This window comes from Peromyscus maniculatus, chromosome 7, assembly GCF_049852395.1.
Source record: "Peromyscus maniculatus bairdii isolate BWxNUB_F1_BW_parent chromosome 7, HU_Pman_BW_mat_3.1, whole genome shotgun sequence".
Lineage (NCBI taxonomy): Eukaryota > Metazoa > Chordata > Mammalia > Rodentia > Cricetidae > Peromyscus > Peromyscus maniculatus.
The window spans coordinates 50,573,303-50,597,060 of NC_134858.1; the positions used below are offsets into that span (position 1 = coordinate 50,573,303).

Sequence of the window (23,758 nt, forward strand, 5' to 3'; positions counted from 1 at the left end):
TCAGCTCCATCTTCCAGCTCCTGTGTCCCTGCTTCCGCATAACACTCCAGAGTCTTTGCCTCCTTTTTCAGTCCTCACCCACCTCTGTCTTTCCCCGCTGCTCCCCACTGCCTGTAAACTCGGCGTTCAGGAGACTGAGGCTGTGAGTTTAGAGGTATCTTGGGCTCAGTGGTAAAATTCTGGCTTTCCCTCTCTCTTAAAAAAAAAAAAAAAAAAAAAAAAAAACAGTGGCTACTGACGTTACTCAAGCTCACTTACCTGATCCAGCATTTAATGCATTAGCAATATTTGGGACAATCGAGCATGCGATTTTTGTTCTGTTTTGTTTTCCTGCCAAGTGCCATTGTTCCTCGGGATCATTTCTACATCATCATGCTATTCAGCATGGGATGGCAATGTATACACCACACCTTTAATCTGCATTATTAACACATCACTATATTATCCTTACATCTTAAGTCAACCAGAAAAATATTAAGTACTGGTTTAAAGCCTTTGATAATTTTCATGGTGTACATACTTCTATGGTCGATGTCACAGCCTCAGGAATTGGGAGACGCTAGGCAGTATTATACCCCTAGTTTCTCCTTTATCGTTATTGTCACCATTATTGCTGCTGTTATTGTTACCATTTGGGAAGTGCTAGGGACTGAACTGTGGGTGCCAGGCAAGCACTCTACCACTGAGCTGCGGCCCCAGCCCTTCCCTTCCTCTTCCCACCATGCGGGTTCAGCAGATGAGCTCTTCAAGTGCAGCAGCAATTGCTGGAGACATTTTTTAACTTTACATGTCTGTGTATTGTGTCGGCACACATATGCCATGGCACTTGCATAGAGGTCAGAGGGCAACTCTCCTTCACTCCTTATGGGGATCAAACTTGGGTCATCAGGTTGGTGGCAAGTGCCTTTACCCGCTGAACCCTCTCACCAGCCCTTGGGAGACAGGAGTGAGCTATGGCTTGTGGTGGGCAGAGAGGGACTCCACTAAGCACTGTACCATGCACTGGGCACCCCCCACCACCATTCACAGGAAAAGAATACAGCCTGAAGAATCAGGAGTGCCACTGATAGGAAATACTGAAAGAGACATACATCACCTCAGAAATACTGTAAATAGTAGGGAGCTGTAATAACTAAGAGTGCTATGTTCTGAGTACTGGTTTATAAGTCTAATTTTTTATGACTGTCTTTATGCATGGGTAAGCAAAAATAATAGCTTAGGGCTTTTTATGTTTCTTTTGTACCCTGACAGAGCAATATTTTATTTTATTTATTTATTTTTGGTTTTTCGAGACAGGGTTTCTCTGTGTAGCTTTGGCGCCTTCCCTGGAACTCACTCTGTAGCCCAGGTTGGCCTCAAACTCACAGAGATCTGCCTGCCTCTGCCTCCCGAGTGCTGGGATTAGAGGCGTGCGCCGCCACCACTGCCCAGCCAGAGCAATATTTTAAAAGCATAATTCAGATCATGTTTAAAAGTCATTAAAATTGTTAGGAAAGGGAGAAAACCATATATATGTATGCATACATAGTGCCCACTGATTATATGTTTACATACTACAGCAATGTAAAATGGCTATAAAAGTCTCTGCTCTCCTGTGTGTGTGTGTGAGAGAGAGAGAGAGAGAGAGAGACAGAAACAGAGAGAGACAGAGACACACAGAGACAGAGAGAGAGAGAGAGAGAGAGAGAGAGAGAGAGAGAGAGAGAGAGAGAGGAGTGGATATGTGGTGGACACAGGCACAGGTGCACACAGAGGCCAAGGGCATCAGATTCCCTGGATCTGGAGTTACAAGCAGTTATGAACCACCTGACGTGGGTGGTGGGAACTGAACCCGGGTCCTCTCAAAGAGCAGCAGATGCTCTTTGCCACTGAGCCATTTCTCCGGCCCCTGCTTGTGCATTAGTTCAGACAGCCTTGGTGAACCTGGAGCTCACCATTTTGTCTAGACCAGCTTGCCAGTGGGCCCCTTGGGAACCTCCAGTCTCTGCCCCACTATGCTGCTAAGGGTGGGGGTTGCAGATGGCCAGAGCTTCCTGCTTTTTATATGGATGCCAGGCATGTAAACTTGGATCTTCATGTGTGTCTAGAGTTTTCCTGCCTGGCCCACAGTCAGGACAAATCTTTGTCACTCGCCAGTCCCACAGCCGCTCAGACCCAACCAAGTAAACACAGAGACTTATATTGCTTACAAACTGTATGGCCATGGCAGGCTTCTTGCTAACTGTTCTTATAGCTTAAATTAATCCATTTCCATAAATCTATACCTTGCCACGTGGTTCGTGGCTTACTGGCATCTTCACATTCTGCTTGTCATGGTGGTGGCTGGCAGTGACTCCTTCTGCCTTCCTGTTCTTTCTTTTCTCCTCTCTGTTAGTCCCACCTATACTTCCTGCCTAGCCACTGACCAATCAGTGTTTTATTTATTGACCAATCAGAGCAACACATTTGCCATGCAGGACATCCCACAGCTTGCTCTGCAAACATGAATGCTGTGGGATGGTTACCCCCTGAACTCTTTCCCCAATCCTTCATGTTTTTTTAAATCTCATATGCTAACATCAAAATTGAGCCCGGCCCGAATCCACAGAGCACTCTTAGAGTAGCACAACTTGTCATCCACATCCCCTTACACCGTTTTCAGGAGCTTTAGAAGGGACAGGAAACTCGAATGTCTCCTGATTTCTCTACTACTCTGGACAGTTCAAATAAAAATTTTGAAGTACAAGTAGTGATTTGTTTTGCTCCTTAATAGTTCAAATTTCATCTTTTTAAAGATGTAGTGCATGATCTATCAAGTAGAAAGTGTGGTTAAGAAAGTCTATAATCAGCAGGGCGGTGGTGGCATATGCCTTTAATCCTAGCACTCAGGAGGCAGAGGCAGGTGGATTTATGTGAGTTCAAGGCCAGCCTGGTCTACAGAGTGAGTTCCAGGACAGCCAAGGCTACACTGAGAATCCTTGTCTCAAAATAATAATAATAATAATAATAATAATAATAATAATAATAATAAAAGAAAGGAAGAAAGTCTATAACCAATCCCCAGTTCTAGGTTAGGGGCTTGGGCAACCTTGTGGCTACAGCTGTTTCTTTATGCATGCTGGTTATGTTCAAGTCACACAACAAAGTATGTAAAGGTCACAGACTTTAAAGACACAGACTGAGCTCAACTCTGGCTAATTATTTTCTATTTGAACCTAAATCTTGAATTCTAGTCCAACACAGGCATATTAAAATCTCTGCAGGGAATGGAGAGATGGTTTGGTGATTAAGGGTATTTACTGCTTTATCAGAAGACCAGAGTTCAGATCCCAGCACCAACACTGGGTGGCTCTCGAAAGGCTATGACTCCAGTGCCAAGAAATGTGATGTCCCCTTCCAGCAGCTATGGGCACTTGTAACACACACACACACACACACACACACACACACACACACACACACATACAGATCTTTAAAAAAAATCTCCTATGTAAGGTACTTGTTAGAAAACAAAGTGTAATATATTAAGAATCTAATTTAAATACCAAATTTTATTTATTATTATTTCTTTTAGACAATTTTATTTAAATTCCACTAGGTTCCAGAAGCAGCTTCACAGCGGAGCATATACAATTATTTCAAGGTTCTCCTTTTGTTTACTTTTCTTTTAGGACTCCCAAATACCTGAAGAATCACCCCAAGTCCTTAGAAAGGAGGACAAAGCCGCAACAATCATTCAGAAGGCCTGGAAAAATTTCCTTGTGAGTTGGTTTAACTGATCCCTTGAGAGATAACTTATATCACACAAAATTCATGTATGTAAAGTGTGTGTGGACCAATAGTTCTTTTGTGTATTTTTACAGGTTTGTACCACCTTTCAACTTAGAAGTTCATTATTCAGTTTCAAAAGTTAAAATTATCTGGGTGGTGGTGGTGCACACCTTTGATTCCAGCACCTGGGAGGCAGAGGCAGGTGGATTGCTGTGAGTTGGAAGCCAGCCTAGTCTACAAAGCAAGTTCCAGGACAGCTAGGACCGTTACACAGAGAAACCTTGTCTCAAACAACCAAAATGAAAAAAAAAAAAAAAAAAGTTAAAATTACTTCATTAGGTTTACAAACATTGACGTTCTTGTTAGTTAAAACAATTTTTTGTGCGCATGTATGTAGATATGTGTGTGGTAGGTGTGGACATATTTGTGCATGCACGCATGCACATGGAGGCCACAAATCAACCTCAGACGTTGCTCCTTAGCATGCTGTCTACTTTTTCTACTAGTTTTGCGACAGGAACCCTCACCAGCCTGTAACTTGCCGAGTAGGCTGCAGTGGTTACCCAGCAAACCTCAGTGATCCACCAGCTCTGGCTCCCCTGTGCCGGGATTCTGAGGGTCCCACCACATTCAGCTTTTTTACATGGATACTGGACATCAAACCCAGGTCCTCAGGTTTCCACAGTAAGCACTTTGTTACTGAGCCACCCTCTGGCCCCCACTAAGTTTCTGAATGGGGTCAGACTCTGATAATAGCTAATTCCCATAAGGGATGGCTATGGGCACAGCAGCCTCCTCATGGCCTCTTTAACTCTAAGGGATGGCTGTGGGCACAGTGCATACCAAGGACAGACTGCTAGATACTGCTAGAGAGACTCACGGTCTTTGGGGGCCAACAAGCGTGGGGACTGTAGTGGTTCCGGGAGCTGTGACATAGGGATGGTGCTCAGGGTGTGGCTATGCCAGTGGGAACAGCAGCCTCTGTCTGATGGCTCCCCCGCCCCACCCTCGCACACATTGCTTATGCTCTGATTGTGGCAGAGCCCACTGCAGTGGGAGTTCCAGCCGTGCGGAGGAGCCTGAGGCACCGTGATGGGCCCTCCACTTCCTCAGTATCAGTGCACGCAGGGGTGGGGTAGCTGGAGCCAAGGCAATCACGTGAGTGGACCAGCAGCAGGGACCGCAGTGTTTCCTTACAGTTCCGGTGAACTCCGTGGGTCTCTGCTTCCGTTTTGACACTAGTGCAGGGCCACGAGCAGCTGCCACAGTCTGGGCCTCAGGATGCAAGTGCAGAGAACTGCTGGTTCTTAAGGTCTGCGCTCCCTGCGTCTGTTCGTGTCGAAAGTCCATCCTTCCCAGTGCAGAGCATCCAATAGCATAGGCACCGTGACTTGGCAAGGGCAGGTTGGGTTTGCAACAAGCCAATGTCCGTGGGTGTCTATGGAACCCTGGAGGGGAGGGGTGTGCAGGGATCTCTGACTCCGAGAACACTCCACATCTACACAACAGTACGTGTCTTGAGGTGCCTCTAGCTTATCGCAGCCTGTGTGTTCACCTGGAGACTCTGAAGTCCTTGTTCAGAGTTTAGCTGCTATACAGAGTTATGGTTACTTACCAGACTGACCCGCCAACCTGGGAGAGCTACGAAGCTTTTTACTAAGACTGCGGCCAAGCTGACAGGAGTCTACAGGGACTCTCTGCTTCACACTCTCTGGCAGTGTGTTTGGGGAGAGGGGGGAGGGAAGGGGAGGAGTTGCCTTCTAGAGATGTAGAGCTGGGGTGGGAATTGCAGGAACTGCAGAAATATGTTTCTTTCTATGCTATCATCGCAAACATCTTAATCCTTCCTTCCCTCCCTCACTCCTCATTCCTTCCCTCCCACTTCCTCCCCCCTACATCCCCCACTTCCTCCCTCCCTACTTCCCTCTCTCTGTCCCTCCACTTTCCTCCCTCCCATTCCCTCCCCAACTCCCTCCCTCCCCCTCCCACTCCTCCTTCCTCCTCTTCCCTCCCTCCCTCCCTCCCTCCCTCCCTCTCTCCCTCTCTCCCTCCCTCCCTCCCTCCTTCCCTCCCTCTCTCCCTCCCTCCCTCCTTCCCTCCCTCCTTCCCTCCTTTCCTCCCTCCCACTTTGTCCTCATGTAGTCCTCTGTCATCTCCTGAAGTCACTCACCTTGTAAAGCAGCTATGTCTGTGAACTTGGTTCTTTTCGCAGTAAGAAGTGGGTGCTGGTCTATATCTAACACCCCTCCATCCTTGTGTTCTCCCACCCCCTCTTTTACAGTGTCCTCGAGGTTTGATGTCAGGATAGCACCAGCCTCATAAAAGGAGCTAGGGAAGCCAGTGTACTTTCCCTCAAAGGGTTTCAGTTTGAAGCCTGGTTTCTCTGCTCCTGCAGGACCACTCAGCTCTGTGTCTCTGTGCACATATACAGACAGCTAATGAGAAACAGAGAGTTCCAGGCCAGTGAGAGAGCTCAGTGGGTAAAGGCAAGTGCCAGCAGGCCTTTGATGTAAGCGCTGTCCCTGGGAAGCGCATGGTGGAAAGGAGGACCCAATTCCCAGAAGTGTCCTCTCATCTCCAAAGGTGTACTCTAGCACCCCCCCGGCCAAATAAATAAATGTAAAAAACTTTTCAAACCCTTAAAAAAGTAGAGAATCTAGTTTTAACCATAAAATTCTGTGTTTCAACCTTTAGAATGTGGCTGTATTCCAACACTTTAAAAGTCTGATTGATTTAAGAAGACAAGGGGAGCCACGCCAGATAGTGAGGTTCCTTAATCCTAAAGAGGTAAGGCTGTTCTTACCACACAGCATCTTATCAGTTCAATGCTCTCGTGTTTGCTTCCTTAAAAGCTTCTTGTTGAACTATTACATGCTTCCTGTAATAATAACACCACAGAAAGCAAAAGCATATAGTTAAATGAATTACCACAAAGCAAATACCACCAAACTATGCTCAAGCTCACTGTGCCTGCCAGTCACTTAGGACCCCTTCCCAACACCATGCTTTAGTTGCTCCTTCTGGAAGCAGGCCTTGAGGTGCTGTCCTGATTGGTTTCTGTTTTTGTCAACTTGACAAAAGCGCGGGTCATTTGGGAAGAGGTGTGTCTGCAGGGCATTATCGTGATAATGATGAATGTGATAATGATGGATGTGGGATGGCCAAGCCTACTTGGGCAGTGCCACTTCTGAGCAGGTGGTGCTGGGTTCTAAACCAGCTGAGCAAAGCCAGTAAGCAGCACCCTCCATGGCCTCTGCATCAGCTCCTGCCTCCAGGTGCTCCATAAGAGGAGGAGAAACCTCAAGCTCGCATCCTTGCTCTCTTGTGGCAAGATGCCCTCACAGCAGGAGGCCCCTCTGCCGAGGCCTGCCACCACAGCCACCAGGACTGTAAGGAAAACCTTCCCAGTCACCAGTATTTTGTTACAGAAACAGAAAGTGAACCAACATGCCCCAGAACCTCTTCTAGTCCATTCCTGAGTGTACAACCAAGAGAAATAAATTCAGGAATCCACCAGAAGACATGAAGGGTAATGTTCACAGCAGCTCTGTAACTCAAACTATAGAGGCTACAGTTACAGACAGAGCAAATGTGGAACTGTAAGAGTTGATAAAATGCTAGTAGCAATGCAAAATAACCCATGTATCTATCTACATGGATGGATTTTTTTTATCTCCCCCCATCCTCCAGAGCTGAGGACCGAACCCAGGGCCTTGCACTTGCTAGGCAAGCACTCTACCACTGAACTAAATCCCCAACCCCATGGATGGATCTTATACAGCCATCAAAGATTAAAGCTGAACAAAAATCCAGGCACCAAAATAGTATATAAATGTATCATTCCTTTTGTACGAAATTCAAAAGCTGCCAACATTAATCCATGAAGATAAAAGAGATTTTTAAGGATAGCCAACTGGGAGAAGTCACAGGACCACAATGCTGGAAGTGTTTATGATTTTTATATGACTTAGAGATGCCATGAAATATACAAACATGTAAAAATTCATAGAGCTACACACTTAAAATTTGTCCAAATTCTAGTGAAAGTGTATGTATGTGTGATGTCACCATCCAAACATGAAAAATTTTATGCAGAATTGTATACTTTGTATTTCATTTACAAAGGTTTTAGCCAGGAGAAAATTATTCTGAAAAATTAATAGATTTTCAAACCAAAATACCTATTTTATCATCTAACCTAATATAATCAAAGAGATAGATGTGAGCTGTCTTCAGATAAGGGATCAAGTCCCCCCACCACCACCCATTTTCTTTTTGGTGCAGGGCACTACATTTACAAGACTTACTACACACGTAATTTGAGTCTTTTTTTGACTCAACAAAAGCTAGTTAGGAAAGGTCCATCTCGTGTTGAGCTTGCGTGGACCAGTTATTTATTTTTTTTTCTGAATTTATTTACAAGGTATAACATTCTATATGTAAGTCATATATTTGAGGACTTATTATTTCTGTTTTACAAATAATAAGTCACTTAGGATTTGTATTTTTTTTTATTGTTTTGAGACAAGATCTCTCTATCTATACAGTCCTGGCTGTCCTGGAGCTCGCTCTGTAGACCAGGCTGGTCTTGAACTCCCAGTGCTCCACCTGCCTCCGCCTCCCGAGTGCTGGGATGAGGGTGCACCACCACGCTCATCTGAAGATTTGCATTTATATTGCACAGAAAGGAGAGCTTGGCAGTATTTTTCTAGTTAACCTGTGGGGGACCAGCTCCCACCTTTTCCAGGGTTCCTATGAAGAGGAGAGAGAAATAAGAAATATTAAGTAGAATGATAGGCCTTGCTGAGAAGAAGAAAAACAGAAACACAGGATAGCTTCGGGAGGACCTGGGTCAACACCCAATGGCCCAGAACTTAATTCAAAAAAGGCTTTGCCAGGCGTTGGTGGTGCACGTCTTTAATCCCAGCATTTGGGAGGCAGAGGCAAGTGGATCTTTGTGAGTTCGAGGCCAGCCTGGTCTACAGAGCAAGATCCAGGAAAGGTGCGAAGATACACAGAGAAACCCTGTCTCAAAAACAAAAACAAAAACAAAACAAAAAAGGCTTTTTATAACTGCCAAGGGGAGGTGCAAAAGACTTCCCCTTGCTAGATACAACCAAATGTAGACCCCTCCAAACACCTGGTACCCAGACCCGTGGTCCAATCATCTTCTCATGCAGCCCTGCTGAGTAAAGCAAGTTCAGATCTCCCTAGCATACTTCTGTAGGCTCCCACATTATCCTAAGAGCTGTCCATAAGTCCTTAGCTTTCGAAGTATTTTTATGATTCCAGGGCTGGAGAAATAGCTCAGCAGTTAAGATCTCACACTGCTCTGCCCGAGGACCCAAGTTCAGTTCCCAGCACCCACATTAGGTGGCTCACAACCACCTGTAACTCCAGCTTCAGTGGGATTCAATGTCTCTGGCTTCCACAGGTGCCTGTACTTACATGTACCCACCACATAATCATAATTAAAAATAAAAATATTTTGTGATTTAAATAGAATTATTTGAAGCCTATTCACCTGACCTGTTTTGTAAGTAGTAAATACCAGCGACTGCTTGTAATGGACAGATGAGAAGTAACAAGGTGATGCTCACGGAATGTTGATGGCACATCTGTTTTCTCACAGGCGGAGCTCCTGGATGGTGCTGCTGGCATTCAAGTCCGATTCAGGCTGGGTGGGGTGAGTATGTATGAGTCCTTGTTTGGTAGGTTTGTTTATTGCTTTTATTGAAAATGGATTTTCTTCTCACATAATAGATCCCGATAATAATTCCCCTCCCTTGACTCTTCCCAGTTCCTCCTCACCTCTCTTCTCATCCAGATCCACTCCCTCTCTGTCTCATTAGAAAGCAAACAGACTTCTAAGGGATAATGGCATGAATGATATGATATGTTATGCTAAAACAAAAACTAACACACCAGAACTGGACAAAGCAAACGGAAGAGAAAGAGCCCAAGAGAAGGCACAGGAGTCAGAGACCCACTTGTTAGCACACACGGGAATCCCATAAAAACCCTAAGCTAGAAGCCATAGTGTATACACAGAAGACCTGGTACAGACCCATTCAGGCCCTGCACAGGCTGCCCCAGGCCCTGTGAGTTCATATGAGCTTGACTCATGTTGATTTAGAGGGCCTGATTTCTTGGTGTCTTCCATTTCCTCTGGCTCTTATACTCCACTTCCTCTTCCACAGAGTTCCCTGAGCCATAAGGGGAGGGATTTGATGGAAACATCTCATTTAGGGCTGAGTGTTTCAAGGTCTCTCATTCTCTGCACATTGTCCAGCTGTGGATCTCTGTATTTGTTCACATCTGCTGCAGGAGGAAGCATCTCTGAGGATGGTAGAATAAGGCACTGATCTACGAGGACAGCAGAATGTCATTAGAAGCCATTTTATTGTTACTTTTTTTGGGCGGGGCGGTATTTGGTTTTACCCTTGGTCCCTGGACTATCTAGTCTCAAGTTCTTGGTCACCCAAGTCGTGTCGTATGGGTTCCATCTCATGGAGTGCACCCTAAGTCACATAAGATATTGGTTGGTTACTCCCACAAGCTTTGTGCCACCATTGCCCTAGCCTATCTTGCAGGTGGGACAGCATTGTAGATCAAAGGGTTGGTGGCTGCGGTAGTGTTTATGTTTCTCTTTTGGTAGTGTGCAGAGAAGCTTCCTGTACCATAGATGCTCAACTTGGGGGTGAAGGCTCTGTGTAGGCACCAGATTGACTTCTTTATGTTCAGTGAGTTGTATAGGTGTTGTCTTCAGCAATGGGGACTTTCCTGTCAGTTTGTGAGGAACAACCTATAGTCTTGGCAACAGCCTGAGTTATCTGGGGATTCCATGGGACTCCTTTAGCCAACAACTTAGTTAGATTCAGCCCAATTCTGGTACTAGATGTTTCACTGGGTGACAAGAAATGGCTAGATGGGACTCTGTCTTCCCCATTATTTGGTGATTTCACTTAGATGGCCTTCATATATGTATATATTTTAGCCTCTACTGTATTAAGATCCCATACTACCCTTCAATTTTAGCTGTTTCTCCCCATATTTCTTCCCTCATTCCCCTTTTTCTCTCCCTCCCCACTTGATCCTCACATTCCAGCCTCCCCCATCCATATCTCTCGATTCTATTTGCTTTTCCTAGCATGATCTATCACCCCTTGTCTCTTACTCTATACCTAACCTCTGTGGTTCTAAGATTGTAGCTTGGTCATTGATGACTTAACACCTAATAGCCACATATAAATGAATATACATCATATTTCTGGGTCTGGGATACATCACTCAGGATAATTTTTTCCTGGTTCCATCCATTTACCCATTAATTTAATGATTTTATTATCTTTGTAATGGCTGGATAATAATCCATGGTGTAAATGTTCCGTATTTTCTTTTATCCATTCTTCTGTTGAGTTCTTTCTTTATTTTGGATATTAAACCTCTATTGAATGTGTAGTTGGTAAAAATCTTTTACTGTTCTATAGGCTGCCGCTTCGTCTGTCCTATTGATGGTGTCCTTGGCTTTTCAGTTTCATGAAGTCCCATTTATTAATTGTTGATCTTAGTGCCTGAACCATTGGTCTTCTGTTCAGAAAATATTTTCCTGTGTCAATGTGTTTTATATATATATATATATATATATATATATATATATTAATTATTTATTTTTATTTTATGTGCATAGGTGTTTTGCCTGAATGTATGTCTATGTCTGATCTTGGAATTACAGACAGTTGTGAGCTGCCATGTAGGTGCTGGGAACTGAAGTCAGGTCCTCTGAAAGAGCAGCCAGTGCTCTTAACTGCTGAGCCATCTCTCCAGCCCCTGCCAAGTAGTTTAAGAATATTCCCCACTTTCTCTTCTAATCAGGTTCAGTGTGTCTGGTTTTATGTTGAGGTCTTTGATCCATTTGGGTTGAGTTTTGTGCAGGATGATAATCATGTATAATAATGTATGAATCAATTTGCATTCTTCTACATGTAGACATCCAGTTTGACCAGTACTATTTGTTGAAGATGCTGTCTTTGTTTAAAAAAAAATCAAGTGTCCATAAGTGTATGAATTTATGTTTGGGTCTTCAGTTTGATTTCATTGATCAACATGTCTGTTTTTGTGCCAATACCATGCTGTTTTAATTACCATGGTTCTGTAAAACAATTAAAATCAGGGATAGTGATGCCTCTTGCAGTTCGTCCATATAAAGCTGAAATTTGTCCTTTCAAAATCTGTGGAGAACTGTGTTGGAATTTTGATGAGGATTGCATTGAATCTATAGATTGCCTTGTAGGATGGCCATTTTTACTGTATTAATGCTACCGATCCATGAGCATGGGAGATCTTTCCATCTTCTGATAACTTCTTCAATTTCTTCAATGTCATTAAGTTTTTTTCATACTTTGATATGAGTTGCTTAAAGTTGCCTCAAGATATTTTGTATTATTTGAGGCTACTGTGAAAGGTGCTTCCCTGATTTCTTTCTTTGTTGTTTGTATTTAGGTAGGCTATTGTATATATATATATATATATATATATATATATATATATATATATATATATGTGGGCTATTGATTTTTGTTAGTTAATGTTGTACCTAGCTACTTTGCTGAGTGTGTTTTATCAGCTGTAGGAGTTTCCCAGTGGAACTGTTAGGGTCATTGATGTACACTATCATGTCATCTGCAATAAAGATACTTCTTCCTTTCCAATTTGTATCCCCTTGACCTCCTTTAGTTATCAAATTGCTCTAGCCAAGACTTGAAGCACTATGCTGAATAGATATGGAGAGAGTGGACAACTTTGTCTTGTTCCTGATTTTAGTGGAATTGCTTCAAGTTTCTCCCCATTTAATTTGATGTTGGCTGTCAGCTTGTTGTAAATTGCCTTTATTATGTTTAGGTATGTCCCTTGTATTCCTAGTCTCTCTGGGACTTTTATCATGAAGGGGTGTTGGATTTTGTCAAAGGCCTTTTCTGGATCTAATGAGATGATTATGTGGTTTTGGTCTTTAAGTTTATTTATATGATGAATTATATTCATCAATTTACATACATTGAAGCATCCCTGTATCTCTGGGGTAAAGCTTTCTTGAACATGATAGATAATCTTTTTGATGTGTTCTTGGATTTGCTTTGTAAGTATTTTATTGAGAATTTTTTGCATCTATGTTCATAAGGAAAATTGGTCTGTGATTTTCTTTCTTTGTTAGTTCTTTATGTAGTTTGGCTATCGTGGTAACTGTGGCCTTGTAAAACAAATAGGACAATGTTCCTTCTGTTTCTATTTTGTGGAATAATTTGAGGAGGATTGGAATTAACTGTTCTTTGAAAGTCTGACAGAGTTTTGCACTAAAACCATCTGGCCCTGATCTTTTTTTGGTTGCGAGACTTAATTATTGCTTCTATTTCACTAGGGGTTATAGGTTTGTTTAAATCACTTATCTGATCTTGATTGAACTTTAGTAAGTGGTATGTACCAAGAAAATTATCCATTTCTTTTTGATTTTCCAATTTAGTGGAATACAGTTTTTTAAGTCCTTATGATCATCTAGATCCCCTCGATGTCTGTTACATCTTCTTTTTCATTTCTAATTTTGTTAATTTGGATATCCTCTCTCCACCTTTCAGTTAATTTGAATAAGGGTCTATAGATCTTAAAGACTTTCACAAAGAAATGACTCTTTGTTTCATTGATTCTTTGTATTCTTTTTCTATTTTAATGATTTTGGCCCAGAGATTCATTATTTCTTACTGTCTTCTCCTCTTGGGTGTGGTTTCCTTCCTTTTGTTCTAGAGTTTTCAGGTGTGCTGTTAACTTACTAGTGTGAGAGCTCTCTAAATTTTTTTTTTAATGTAGTCACTTAGTGCTATGAACTTGCTTCTTAGAACTGTTTTATTGTGTCCCATAAGTTTGGGTATGTTGTGTGTTCGTTTTCATTCAATTCTAAACAGGCTTTATTTCTTAATTTTTTGCTGTGACTTTTTTTTTTCATTCAATTGTGAGTTGTTTGGTTTCTGTGCATTTGCAAGCTCTCTGTTGTTGATACCCAGCTTTAATCGGTGGTGGTCAGTTAGGATGCAGGCAGTTATATCAATTTTTTAAATATCTGTTGAGACTTGCTTTGTGTCTGACTATGTAGTCAATTTTGAAGAAAAGTCCATGAGGTGCTGAGAAGGTATATTCTTCTGTGTTTGGGTGAAATGATCTATAAATATCTGTTAGGTCCATTTAGTTTACAGTACCAGTTAGCTCCAGCATTTTTGTTTAGTGTTTGGATGATCTGTTAGCGAGAGTGGGGTATTGAAGTTTCCCACTATTGGTGTATGGGGTTCAATATGCAGCTTAAGCTGTAGTGGCGTTTCTTTCATGAACTTGTGTATGGTGCATGGATGTTAAGAACTGCACTGTCCTCTTGGTGGATTTTTCCTTAGATGGCTGTGTACTGCCCTTTCCTATCTCTAATTTTAGTTTGAAGTCTATTTTGTCAGATATTAAAATGGTTACACCAGTTTGCTTCTTAGGTCCATTTGAATGGAAAATCTTCTTTTTCCATCCCTTTAGCCTGGGTGATGTCTATTCTTGATGTCAAGGTGCATTTCTTGGATACAGCAGAATGAATCTGTTTTTGCATCCATTCTGTTAGTCTATGTCTTTATTTAGAAATGAAAGTCATTGATGTTGAGAGACATCAATGAGTAGTGTTTGTTGATTCCTGTTATTTTGTTGTGGTGGTGTTATGTGTGTATGGGGGGTATGAGTGCGTATGTGTTTTTCCTGGTTTGATACACTGGTCTGGGATATTCCCTGTGTTTTCTTGGGTGTGGTTAACCCTTTTAGGTTGGAGTTTTCCTCCCAGTACATTCTGTAGGGATAGATTTGTAGATAGATATTACTTACATTTGGTTTTATCATGGAATATCTTATTTTTTCCATCTATTGCAATGGATATTTTGTCTGGGCTGGCTGGCATCTGTGGTCTCTTTGAGTCTATAAAATATCTGTCCAGGCCATTCTGGTTTTTAGTCTCTATTGAGAAGTCAGGAGTTATTCTAAATAGGTCTAGCTTTGTATGTTACTTGACCTTTTTCCTTTTCAGCTTTTAATACTCTTTGTTCTGGCTGTTTAGTGTTTTGATCATTATGTGATGGGGGGTGAGGGGATGACTTCCTTTTCTGGTCCAGTCTATTTGATGTTCTGTAATGCTTCTTTTTTTTTAAGGTTTATTTATTTATTATGTATACAGTGTTCTGCCTGCAGGCCAGAAGAAGATGCCAGATCTCATTACAGATGGTTATGAACCATGTGGTTGCTGGGAATTGAACTCATGACCTCTGGAAGAACTGCCAGTGCTCTTAACCGCTGAGCCATCTCTTCATCCCCCCTGTATGCTTCTTATACCTTGATAGGCATCTCCTTCTTTAGGTTACAGAAATTTTCTTCTATGAATTTGTTGAAAATATTTTCTGTGCCTTTGATCTGTGTCTCTTCCTTCCTCTATTCCTATTATCCTTAGATTTGATCTTTTCATAGTGTTCCAGCTTTCCTGGGTGTTTTGTGCCATGATTTTTTTTTTTAGATTCAACATTTTTTTTTGATTGACTTATCCATTTCTTCTATCATGTCTTCAAATGCCTGAGATTCTCTCTTCCATCTCTTATATTCTGTTGGTGGGGCTTGCCTCTGAGGTTTCTGTTTGAGTTACTAAATTTTTCATTTCCAGATTTCCCTCAATTTGGGTTTTCTTGATTCAATTTCCACTTTTGGGCCTTGAACTGTTTTATTCATTTCCTTCCATTGTTTGTTTGTGTTTTCATAGGTGAGGAGATTTACTCATTTCTTCTGTAAGGACCTCTATCATGTTCATAATGGCTATTTTAAGGTCCTTTTCTTGTGTTTCAGCTATGTTGTGTTTCTCAGGGCCTGCTGTGGGAGGGCTGCTGGCCTTAGTGGAGACATATTGTTCTCCTTGTTTCCTTGTTTTTATACTGGCGTCTGGGCATCTGGGTTTGGGAAGATTGTAATTCTAGATGCTGATATCTGATCTTGTCTTTGTTGGGTGCATGTTTTGTTTCTTGATTTCTGTTGCCCTCTCTGGTTCTTCGGAGACTGTGGCTGTGTGTTGCCTGATAGGAATTTTTCTGGGATCCTGATAGGTGTGGCCACTGAGAGTTCCAGATAAATTGTATTTCTAGGTACTGGGAGCTAACATGTGAGAATGGGGATGGGCCAGGAGGGACGTTTTGAGGGGGTCCACAGAAGGGAAGAAAGCAGGGTGTTCCACAGGATCTGCATAGTCCCCTGGGAATGGGGACAGGGAGTGAGGAGAGGCCACAGCAGAAGGTCTTCTCTAGAGCTAGGAATGAGACTGGGGAATGGAGGGAGAGGTGAAGATCTGCAGTTGCCTGTGTTTCCTCAGGGAGTGCCTACTGGAGTTAGGGCCTGGGATAAAGTAATGAATTTGGGGAGGGAGGGTAGGAGGGGAAGATGTGTGTGGTCCACTGGAGATGGGGCACATGGAAGGGAGGCCTCAGCAGGTGGTCTGTGGCAGCTAGGGGTGACCTGGAGGATTGGATTTGGAAGAACAGAGGGAGAAGTGAAGATCTACAGTTAGCCTACCTGCTTCCCTGGCTGGAGTCCTTGTTTGGTAGTTTTAAAGCACACTTACATGAAGTTTAAAAGAATTTTTAAAATGTAACCCATTGCTGTTATTGAATTCCAACGATGCTTTGAACTTTCCCACCTACAGGTTAAATTTCCACCTCAGATATACTATAAAATTTTTACTCACAGACATGTTGAAGATCTGTGTGCTAATAGCCCCCGAGATTACACAAAGCTCCAAGCAAAATGCACATCTCATAATAAAGATGATCCACCTCTGGTTGAGGAGGACCACAGTGGCTGGTACCGCCGTGTAGAGAACAATGGCTGGAGGCCTGTTTCCCGAAGAGTAAGCAAATGGAAATTGTGCTGGTTTTCATTTTATACATTTAGAAATTAATCTTGTTTTTAAAAATTAATCTTGAATTTTAATAATTATAATTTAGTTGAAAAAATTGCTTAACTTAGCTATGCTGGCATTGTTAAATAAGATAAGTTGTTATCCTTAGAATTATTTGAATTAATTATTGTATGTGTGTGTAAAAATGATAGCATGGGTGATTGTGTACTCCAGTGTGCATGTAGACAACTTGTGGGAGTTGGCGCTCTCCTTCACACCCGGGTTGTCAGTTTTGAGTGGTGTTTTCACACAGTGAGCCTTCTCATTGACGCCTTAGTTTATTTTTTCAACATAATAATTTTTTATTGGTTCTCTGGGAATTTCATATCATGCACCCCAATCCCACTCATTTCCCAGTCCTTCCACATCTGCCCTCCACCCCTGTAACCTCCCCCTTCAAACAAAAATTTAAATTCAAAAACAACATCTTGCTGACCCCTCTGGGCAACGACCTGCAACTCTCTCAATGTCAGCCTCCTCTCACACCCATCATGGCTGTCTCATCTCCAGTTCTGCCCTGCAGGTACCACTCCGCTCCTCCATCCTTTCTGCCTCTCCATCGCATATTCATCTGTTGTAGTGGCACCGGGAGCTGCAGTGTGTCATTCAGTAAACCCTTTTGAATAAACAGCTTTACTTGCCAATGTTCACTGCCATGAGTCATTGGTTTGGTTCAAGACCTCTGGCTTCTGCTATACCATCAATACTGGACCCTCACCGAGACTCCTCTTGGATGTTCTGCGGCTATGGTTCCACCGGACTAGCCCCTCACATGTCCCAGCATCTCATAGATGGGGTGGCTGCTGGGTGAGCCACCTCCAAGCCCTGGATCTGTTCCCAGGTGGTGGCAGAGTTGGTCAGCCCAGGCCTCCACAGAGCCAGCTCTCCTGCAACTCATGCCTGGCGAGGGGCGGAGCCACTCAGCATGGCCCTTGGATATCAACATGGTTTACCGCAGCATGGTTTACCACAGACATCTGCATGGCCTTTGCCAGTCCCCATGGACATCAACACAGATATATCCACATCAGGACCATGGGTGCACATATGGCCAGGGGTGGCAGCATGGTGTGGACATCCTATGGACCCAGGTGGCAGCTCAGGCCACTCACATTAGCCTGGTTCTCGCTGCCATCATGTCTCCAGTTCTGCCTCTTTCCATGGCACACAACCTGCTCCACTTCTCTCTCTCTCTCTCCTTTCTATCCACCACATAGATGCTCACCATGAGTCAGTGGGCAGGCTTCTCTTATGTTTATTTTTAATAATCAGGTTTGAAACTAGGCCATTTTTATTTTCTCTCTGCTAATGATATACTTAAAACACAGATTATAGGATGTGGTATGCCCATGTACCAAATGTCTAAATGTTTGAGATGTTTAAAATGACCAAGGTGTGAATCCACTCATTCAGTACTTTATTATATGCCTATCATGTGCTAGGCGTAGTTCTAGCCATTAAGAATGCAGTGGTCAGAAGACACAGCTTCTCTCTCAGAGGATGCTTATACCTAGAGTTAAGCCAAGTAGGCAGGATGCTTTAGTGCAGTACAGTAAGTACAGGACGAACTGTTGGAAATGTAGCAACCATTACCTAGTGATTGTATTGTGGGAAGAGAGGATATATGGGGAGCACAAACAACCAGCTAGGAGGGCATGCCATTCAAAGAAGCCACAGTTTGGGAGGCAGTAGAGAGGAGATAGTAGAGGCACTTCTCCTTTCTGAGTGGATATAATCCTTGAGGGTTAGTCATGAAAAGCCAGTAGTGTTAGGAGGGGCAAGGTATGTTCAGGTGAGATCAGACAGACATGCTTAGGTTTACCAGTCATTCATTTCACTGGGTGCTGAAGGAACGCCCCAGTACACAAGTAGTTTGTCAGTGTTGCTGGAACAGGTACTTCTGAAACTATCTGTTGCCCATAACTTAATTGGAACTCCCTTGGAAAGACCTGTCTTCTGTTCTGCTCTTCTCTTGCACATTCCCACCAACACAAAGTTCTTGTCTATATAGAGAGTTCTTCACAATCAGTATTTTAATTCTGCAATCTCCACCCCACCATAGTTTTGGATACCACTTGAAAGTGAAGTGTTGGAAAGTACAAAGGAAAGCGAATTCCATTTCTCTAAACTGAAGAGAAAGCAAGACATGGAAAAGAAAAGAAAAATTAAAAAGATAGAATGGATGAGGCAAATGTAAGTAGATGGCTTGGTCTTATTAAAGAAATAGAATGTATTTTTGAGAAAAGTTGGAGAACTTGACCTACTTAATTTTTCATTTTAAAGCTTACAAGGCAACTGCAATCAAGACATTGTAACCATCCCAGAGATGACTGGGTCAGACCATAGGACTGAGAAATAGACACCCCCCCAACACACATACTATAAAAGCTAAGGGTATGGTTTATTCTCTGCTGCTGTGAGAAAATGATCTGGCCACAGCAGCTCAGGGGAAGGAAGGATTGATTTCAGCTCACAGGTTACAGTCCATCACCGAGGGAAGCCAGGGCAGGAGGTCATGCACCACTTGAAACAGAAAATGTGGAATAGCGCTGCTTGCTGGCTCAGCCTTCGCTAGCTTTCTTATGCAGCCCAGCACCATCTACCCAGACTGGAGCTGACCAGGCGAGCTGGGTCTTCCTACATCGACAACAGTCAAGACAATCTCCCACAGACATATCAATAGGCCAATCCGATCTGGACAGTTAAAAGGTGACTAGGACATTGCACAAGGAAATGCATTTAGAAAAGATACTGCCCTTTCACTTACGGTACAGGCCTTCTTTGAGCATTTACTGTAGGACAGGTCTAGTGGCGAGGTGAGTTTCCTCAGTTCTTGTCTCAGAAAGTCTTTATTCGTCTTAATGAACTTTGTTCAAATTGTTTAATTCATGGCATCCTCAAGTGCTTGGATCACAGGCATGAGTATGTCACATTCTTTAAGGGTCCTTGGGCCTCTGTGCCTGCACATCCACATCTTTCCCCAGGTCAGAGACATTTCATTGGCAAGGTTCTGTCTTCCCACTTCTTGTCATCTTGTACTGACTCAGAATTTTTCAACAGTGTCACTGTATCTTAGAGTTTTCCTTCATTCTTTTTTTCCATCTAAGATATTACAAAAGATGTATTTTTCTGTTCATATTTTTCTCCTGACTTAATGTAATGGTGAAGCTATCAACTGCATGATTAATTTGAATTAGTAAATCCCTTACTTGTAAATATTATTTCATCATCTGTATCTGCTAAAAGTTTCATTCATAAATTTCCCAAATTTTGTTGAATTTTCTGTAATTGTCCTGTATCTCACAGAGTTTCCTTTAAGTTTGTTAGAACATCTAATAGGCATTTGATTAGTATGCTTTTCTTTTGAAGTCTGTGGCTGGAGTTCACATTGGAAGCTTCATGTTAACTTTGTTTTCCCCATGGTTCTGTGTCCACACCTGGTGGATCAGTTGGGCTAACTTTATAAACTGGCTTTGGGAGTAAAAAGTCATCTCCTGCACATGTCTCTTTGAATGTTGGCCTGGCAAAGGACCCTGGCTCGGTTCCCAGTTGTCCATGGAAACAAACTACTTCCCGGCTATAGAGGTGACTCCTGGACACCCTGGATGCCCACCATGTTGGGTGGCAGAATGGAGCCATCCAGATGAGGAGCATAGTGGGATGACTCTCTCCTCAGGCACTCTGGGGCCAAAGCATCGTTTATGTCCCTTCTCTACAGGGCAGGCCTTCTCTAGGCATTTCTTGTAGCTCAGACCTAGTAATGATGACAAAGTCTGCTGCTGATACAGCTGTCTCCTCAATGGATTTCTGTGTTCCATGTTCTTGGCAAGGACTACTGATATATCCCTATTTGTTTTTGGTGGGAACACTGACCTTAAAATAGCATCAGACAGGAGGAGAGTGTGCTCAGAGTCAAACGCTGGCGGTCCCCACTCTTATTACGTTCATGATCTTGAACAATTCCTTGACTTCCCCAAGTCTCAATTTTTGGATAAGAAAGCAGAAACCACCACCACAAATAGCTGTCTTTTAAAAGAAAAGTATGCAATGTATCTGACACAAAGATGGAGAGACCTCCTTTCCCTTCCTAACTGCCATTAGCCTCGTGACGTTGTAGAAGTTACCCAATTCCTCCTGGACTTAGTTCTTCATCTATAAAACAAGAAGCTGGCTTAGTCTCTAAGAGTCTTCTACTCAGAATGTGATTCAGATTTTTCTATGGTGAAACTTAGGGCAGGTGAATAAGTGAAGTCTCACTGGTTAGTGATTAAATCGCTCCAGGAAGAGTCTACCACAAGGGTCTTAGTTCAGAAGTATACAGAACAAAAGCTTGACTTAACTTGTAATTTTAATGTAGAAACACCACCACCCATCAGTTGTGTTTACTTCTAATCAGTTATTGCAAAGGATGTGTGTCTCTCCTTTTCCTTTATTTAGGTACTACATGGGCAGCCTGGAGGCCAAGGCGACAGATAATGAAACTCTAGGCCTAATTCACAAAGCAACAAAAGGACTGATCAGGAGCATTGAAGATGGAGGGGTAGATTCTGTGATGGAATGGGAAGTGGACGAAGTGCTGAACTGGACGAACACACTCAACTTTGATGAGTGAGTACAGAGCCATCATAGCGGGACAAAGTCCTCTATTTTTCCTTTGTAAAATTTCCCATTCCCAGGTTGAACCTTGGGGTTATGAACAACACAACCTTTAAAAACAGTTTTATTTGTCTAAACAGAAAAGGGAAGAACTGGGTTTGAGAAAATTATAGTAAGGCAGAAGAATACATTACAACAGCTGTGTCTAACTGACTCTACTCTGTTTCACTTTGGGATTCAGAAACAAGGCTAAGACCATAAGATTGATTATGCAAAGATTATGTAAAGAAATAGTTTCAATCTATATGACCTACTCTTTCTAGATATTAAAAAACTGTATCAGTAACATAAATGGCCATTGAAAAGTATTTTTAGAATTTTGCGTGTTGGGAATTTAGGCTGTTCAATACAGTCATAAGGTAAATGCCAGTTGACGGCGCAGTGAGGGGGGGGACTTCAAATGACCAGCATGACTAGTAACAAGTGTTGGCAGTACCAAGAGTGGAGCCTCTCTACGTGGCTGGCAGGAACGTGCCGTGGTTCCGCCACTTTGGGAAATGGCTGGTAACTTCTCAAGTGTTGCTCTAAAATCCAGCCATTCTACTCCAAAGTGTGTACAAAGAAAAAATGAAAATATACGTCCACACAAAACCTAGCCCCAACATTCACAGAAACATTTTATAATGAAAAAAATTAGAGGCAATCCCAATGTCCATCAGTTGATGGTTAGGCAAGTCAAGCTTAGTACATCCACACAACGTAGTATTATTCTGCAGTAGAACAGTGAAATTCTGGGATGTGTCATGATGTCAATGAAATTGTCAAGTGAAAGCAGCATAAGTATAAATGTGATATATGCAGAATAAATAAATTTAGGGATAACACATATTAGTAGTGGTTACCCGAAGCTGTGGAATTGGGATTACAGGGAGGCCATAGCTACAGAATGTTGAGTGTCTTCTGGGTGTGATGATAATGTTTGAAAATTGACTGTGTGAAGAATGCACAACTCTGAATATACTAACCATCTCTGGACCATACACTTCACATGAGTGGATTAGACAGCCAACAAATTACACCTCAGCCAAGCTGTTAAATGTGTACTCAGCTACAAGGAACGTGGATAGTGCATGGGCAAAGAGAAGAATTCTAAGGAGGGTAAAGAAATGAAAGACATTAGAAAGAGGGGGAGAAAAGGGGACAGAGAATCGAGGTGTCAGTCATTGACAGAACATGAGAAAGGGACCAGAGGAAGTAGAAGGTGACAAAGGGAAACTCCCCATTATTCAGAGAGACCTTTGTCATCACACCTGAGGAGATGCTGGCATAGGCCAGCCTCTGCACTGCCAGTAACTCCTGTGAGATTCTGTGTGGAGTGGGATGAGTTGGCTTTGATTTGAAATGCTGAGAGTAACTGAAGAACCACTTTTTTTTCCTTAAACGTTTCCAAATTACGTACTTCTTTCCGTTCATTCCAGTTAAGTCCATAAAAAGCCAAGTGTTTTCACTGAACCCTGACAAGAACTTAGGGTGAGGTGAGTGATTACTGGGAATATACCAGTCGTGCTTCTGACCACAGGCACAATTATCTGATGCAGAATGAGGCTTTGCAGCAGCTTGATCCTAGGCAGGGATAAGCAGCTACTTCCCTTGGCTTTTATGGCATCCAGTCTCCATTATTATTATCTTTATTTATAACTGGCTTAATGACAGATTCTGTGAGAAAAATTTTGAATCTGTCATTTCTTCCTATAGGAAAATTGTTAAGTAAGAAAGACCTTCGAAAATCTGGATAATTACAGATTAATTTTTTAAAGGCCTTATTACTTTATTTTGAGACAAGGTCTTACCATGTTACCCAGCCCTCCTGGAACTCAGAGATCTGATCTGTCTCCAGAGTGCTGGAATTAAAGGTGTGCGCCACCATGGCTGGCAGGTTCCATTTCAACCTCTTGTAACTCCTTGCCCTGGAGATTGTCTTATAAGCATATGTGAGTACTAGGAGATGGTAAAGTCATGGAAATCAAACACTGAGACTAGTGAAGACATCACCATTAAATATGTGTTAATGAACTAACTTATTATTTGGTAATAAGTCACTTTAATACCCATATAATATATTGCAGGTATATTGCTAAATGGAAAGAAACTGCTACAAGTAACTCTTCAGCTAACTTAAGAGGTAGGTGATTATTTTTTTGTGTGTGTGTGAGTATTTTGCCCCCATGTAAGTATACCCATGCCTGGTGCTTGTGGAGGCAGGCAGAGGACATCAGATCCCCTGGAACTGGAGTTACAGACAGTTGTGTGCCAACACATGGGTGCTGGGAACTGAACATGGGTCCTCTGGAATAACAGCCAATACTCTCAACCACTAAGCCATCTCTCCAGTCCAAGGTTGGTGGCTTT

The 23,758-nt window shown here is 42.5% G+C and overlaps 1 protein-coding gene across 1 annotated transcript in view; it reads left to right on the forward strand.

Annotated features, from left to right (window-relative positions):
• C7H11orf65 (chromosome 7 C11orf65 homolog) overlaps positions 1-23,758 on the forward strand; it is a 28,233-nt gene that overhangs the window by 940 nt on the left and 3,535 nt on the right. Inside the window, exons 2-8 of the mRNA XM_076576280.1 lie at positions 3,650-3,740; positions 6,445-6,537; positions 9,383-9,436; positions 16,499-16,702; positions 18,816-18,946; positions 21,191-21,361; positions 23,476-23,531. Coding sequence (XP_076432395.1) covers positions 3,650-3,740; positions 6,445-6,537; positions 9,383-9,436; positions 16,499-16,702; positions 18,816-18,946; positions 21,191-21,361; positions 23,476-23,531 — 800 coding nt within the window. The remainder of the gene's footprint in view (positions 1-3,649; positions 3,741-6,444; positions 6,538-9,382; positions 9,437-16,498; positions 16,703-18,815; positions 18,947-21,190; positions 21,362-23,475; positions 23,532-23,758) is intronic.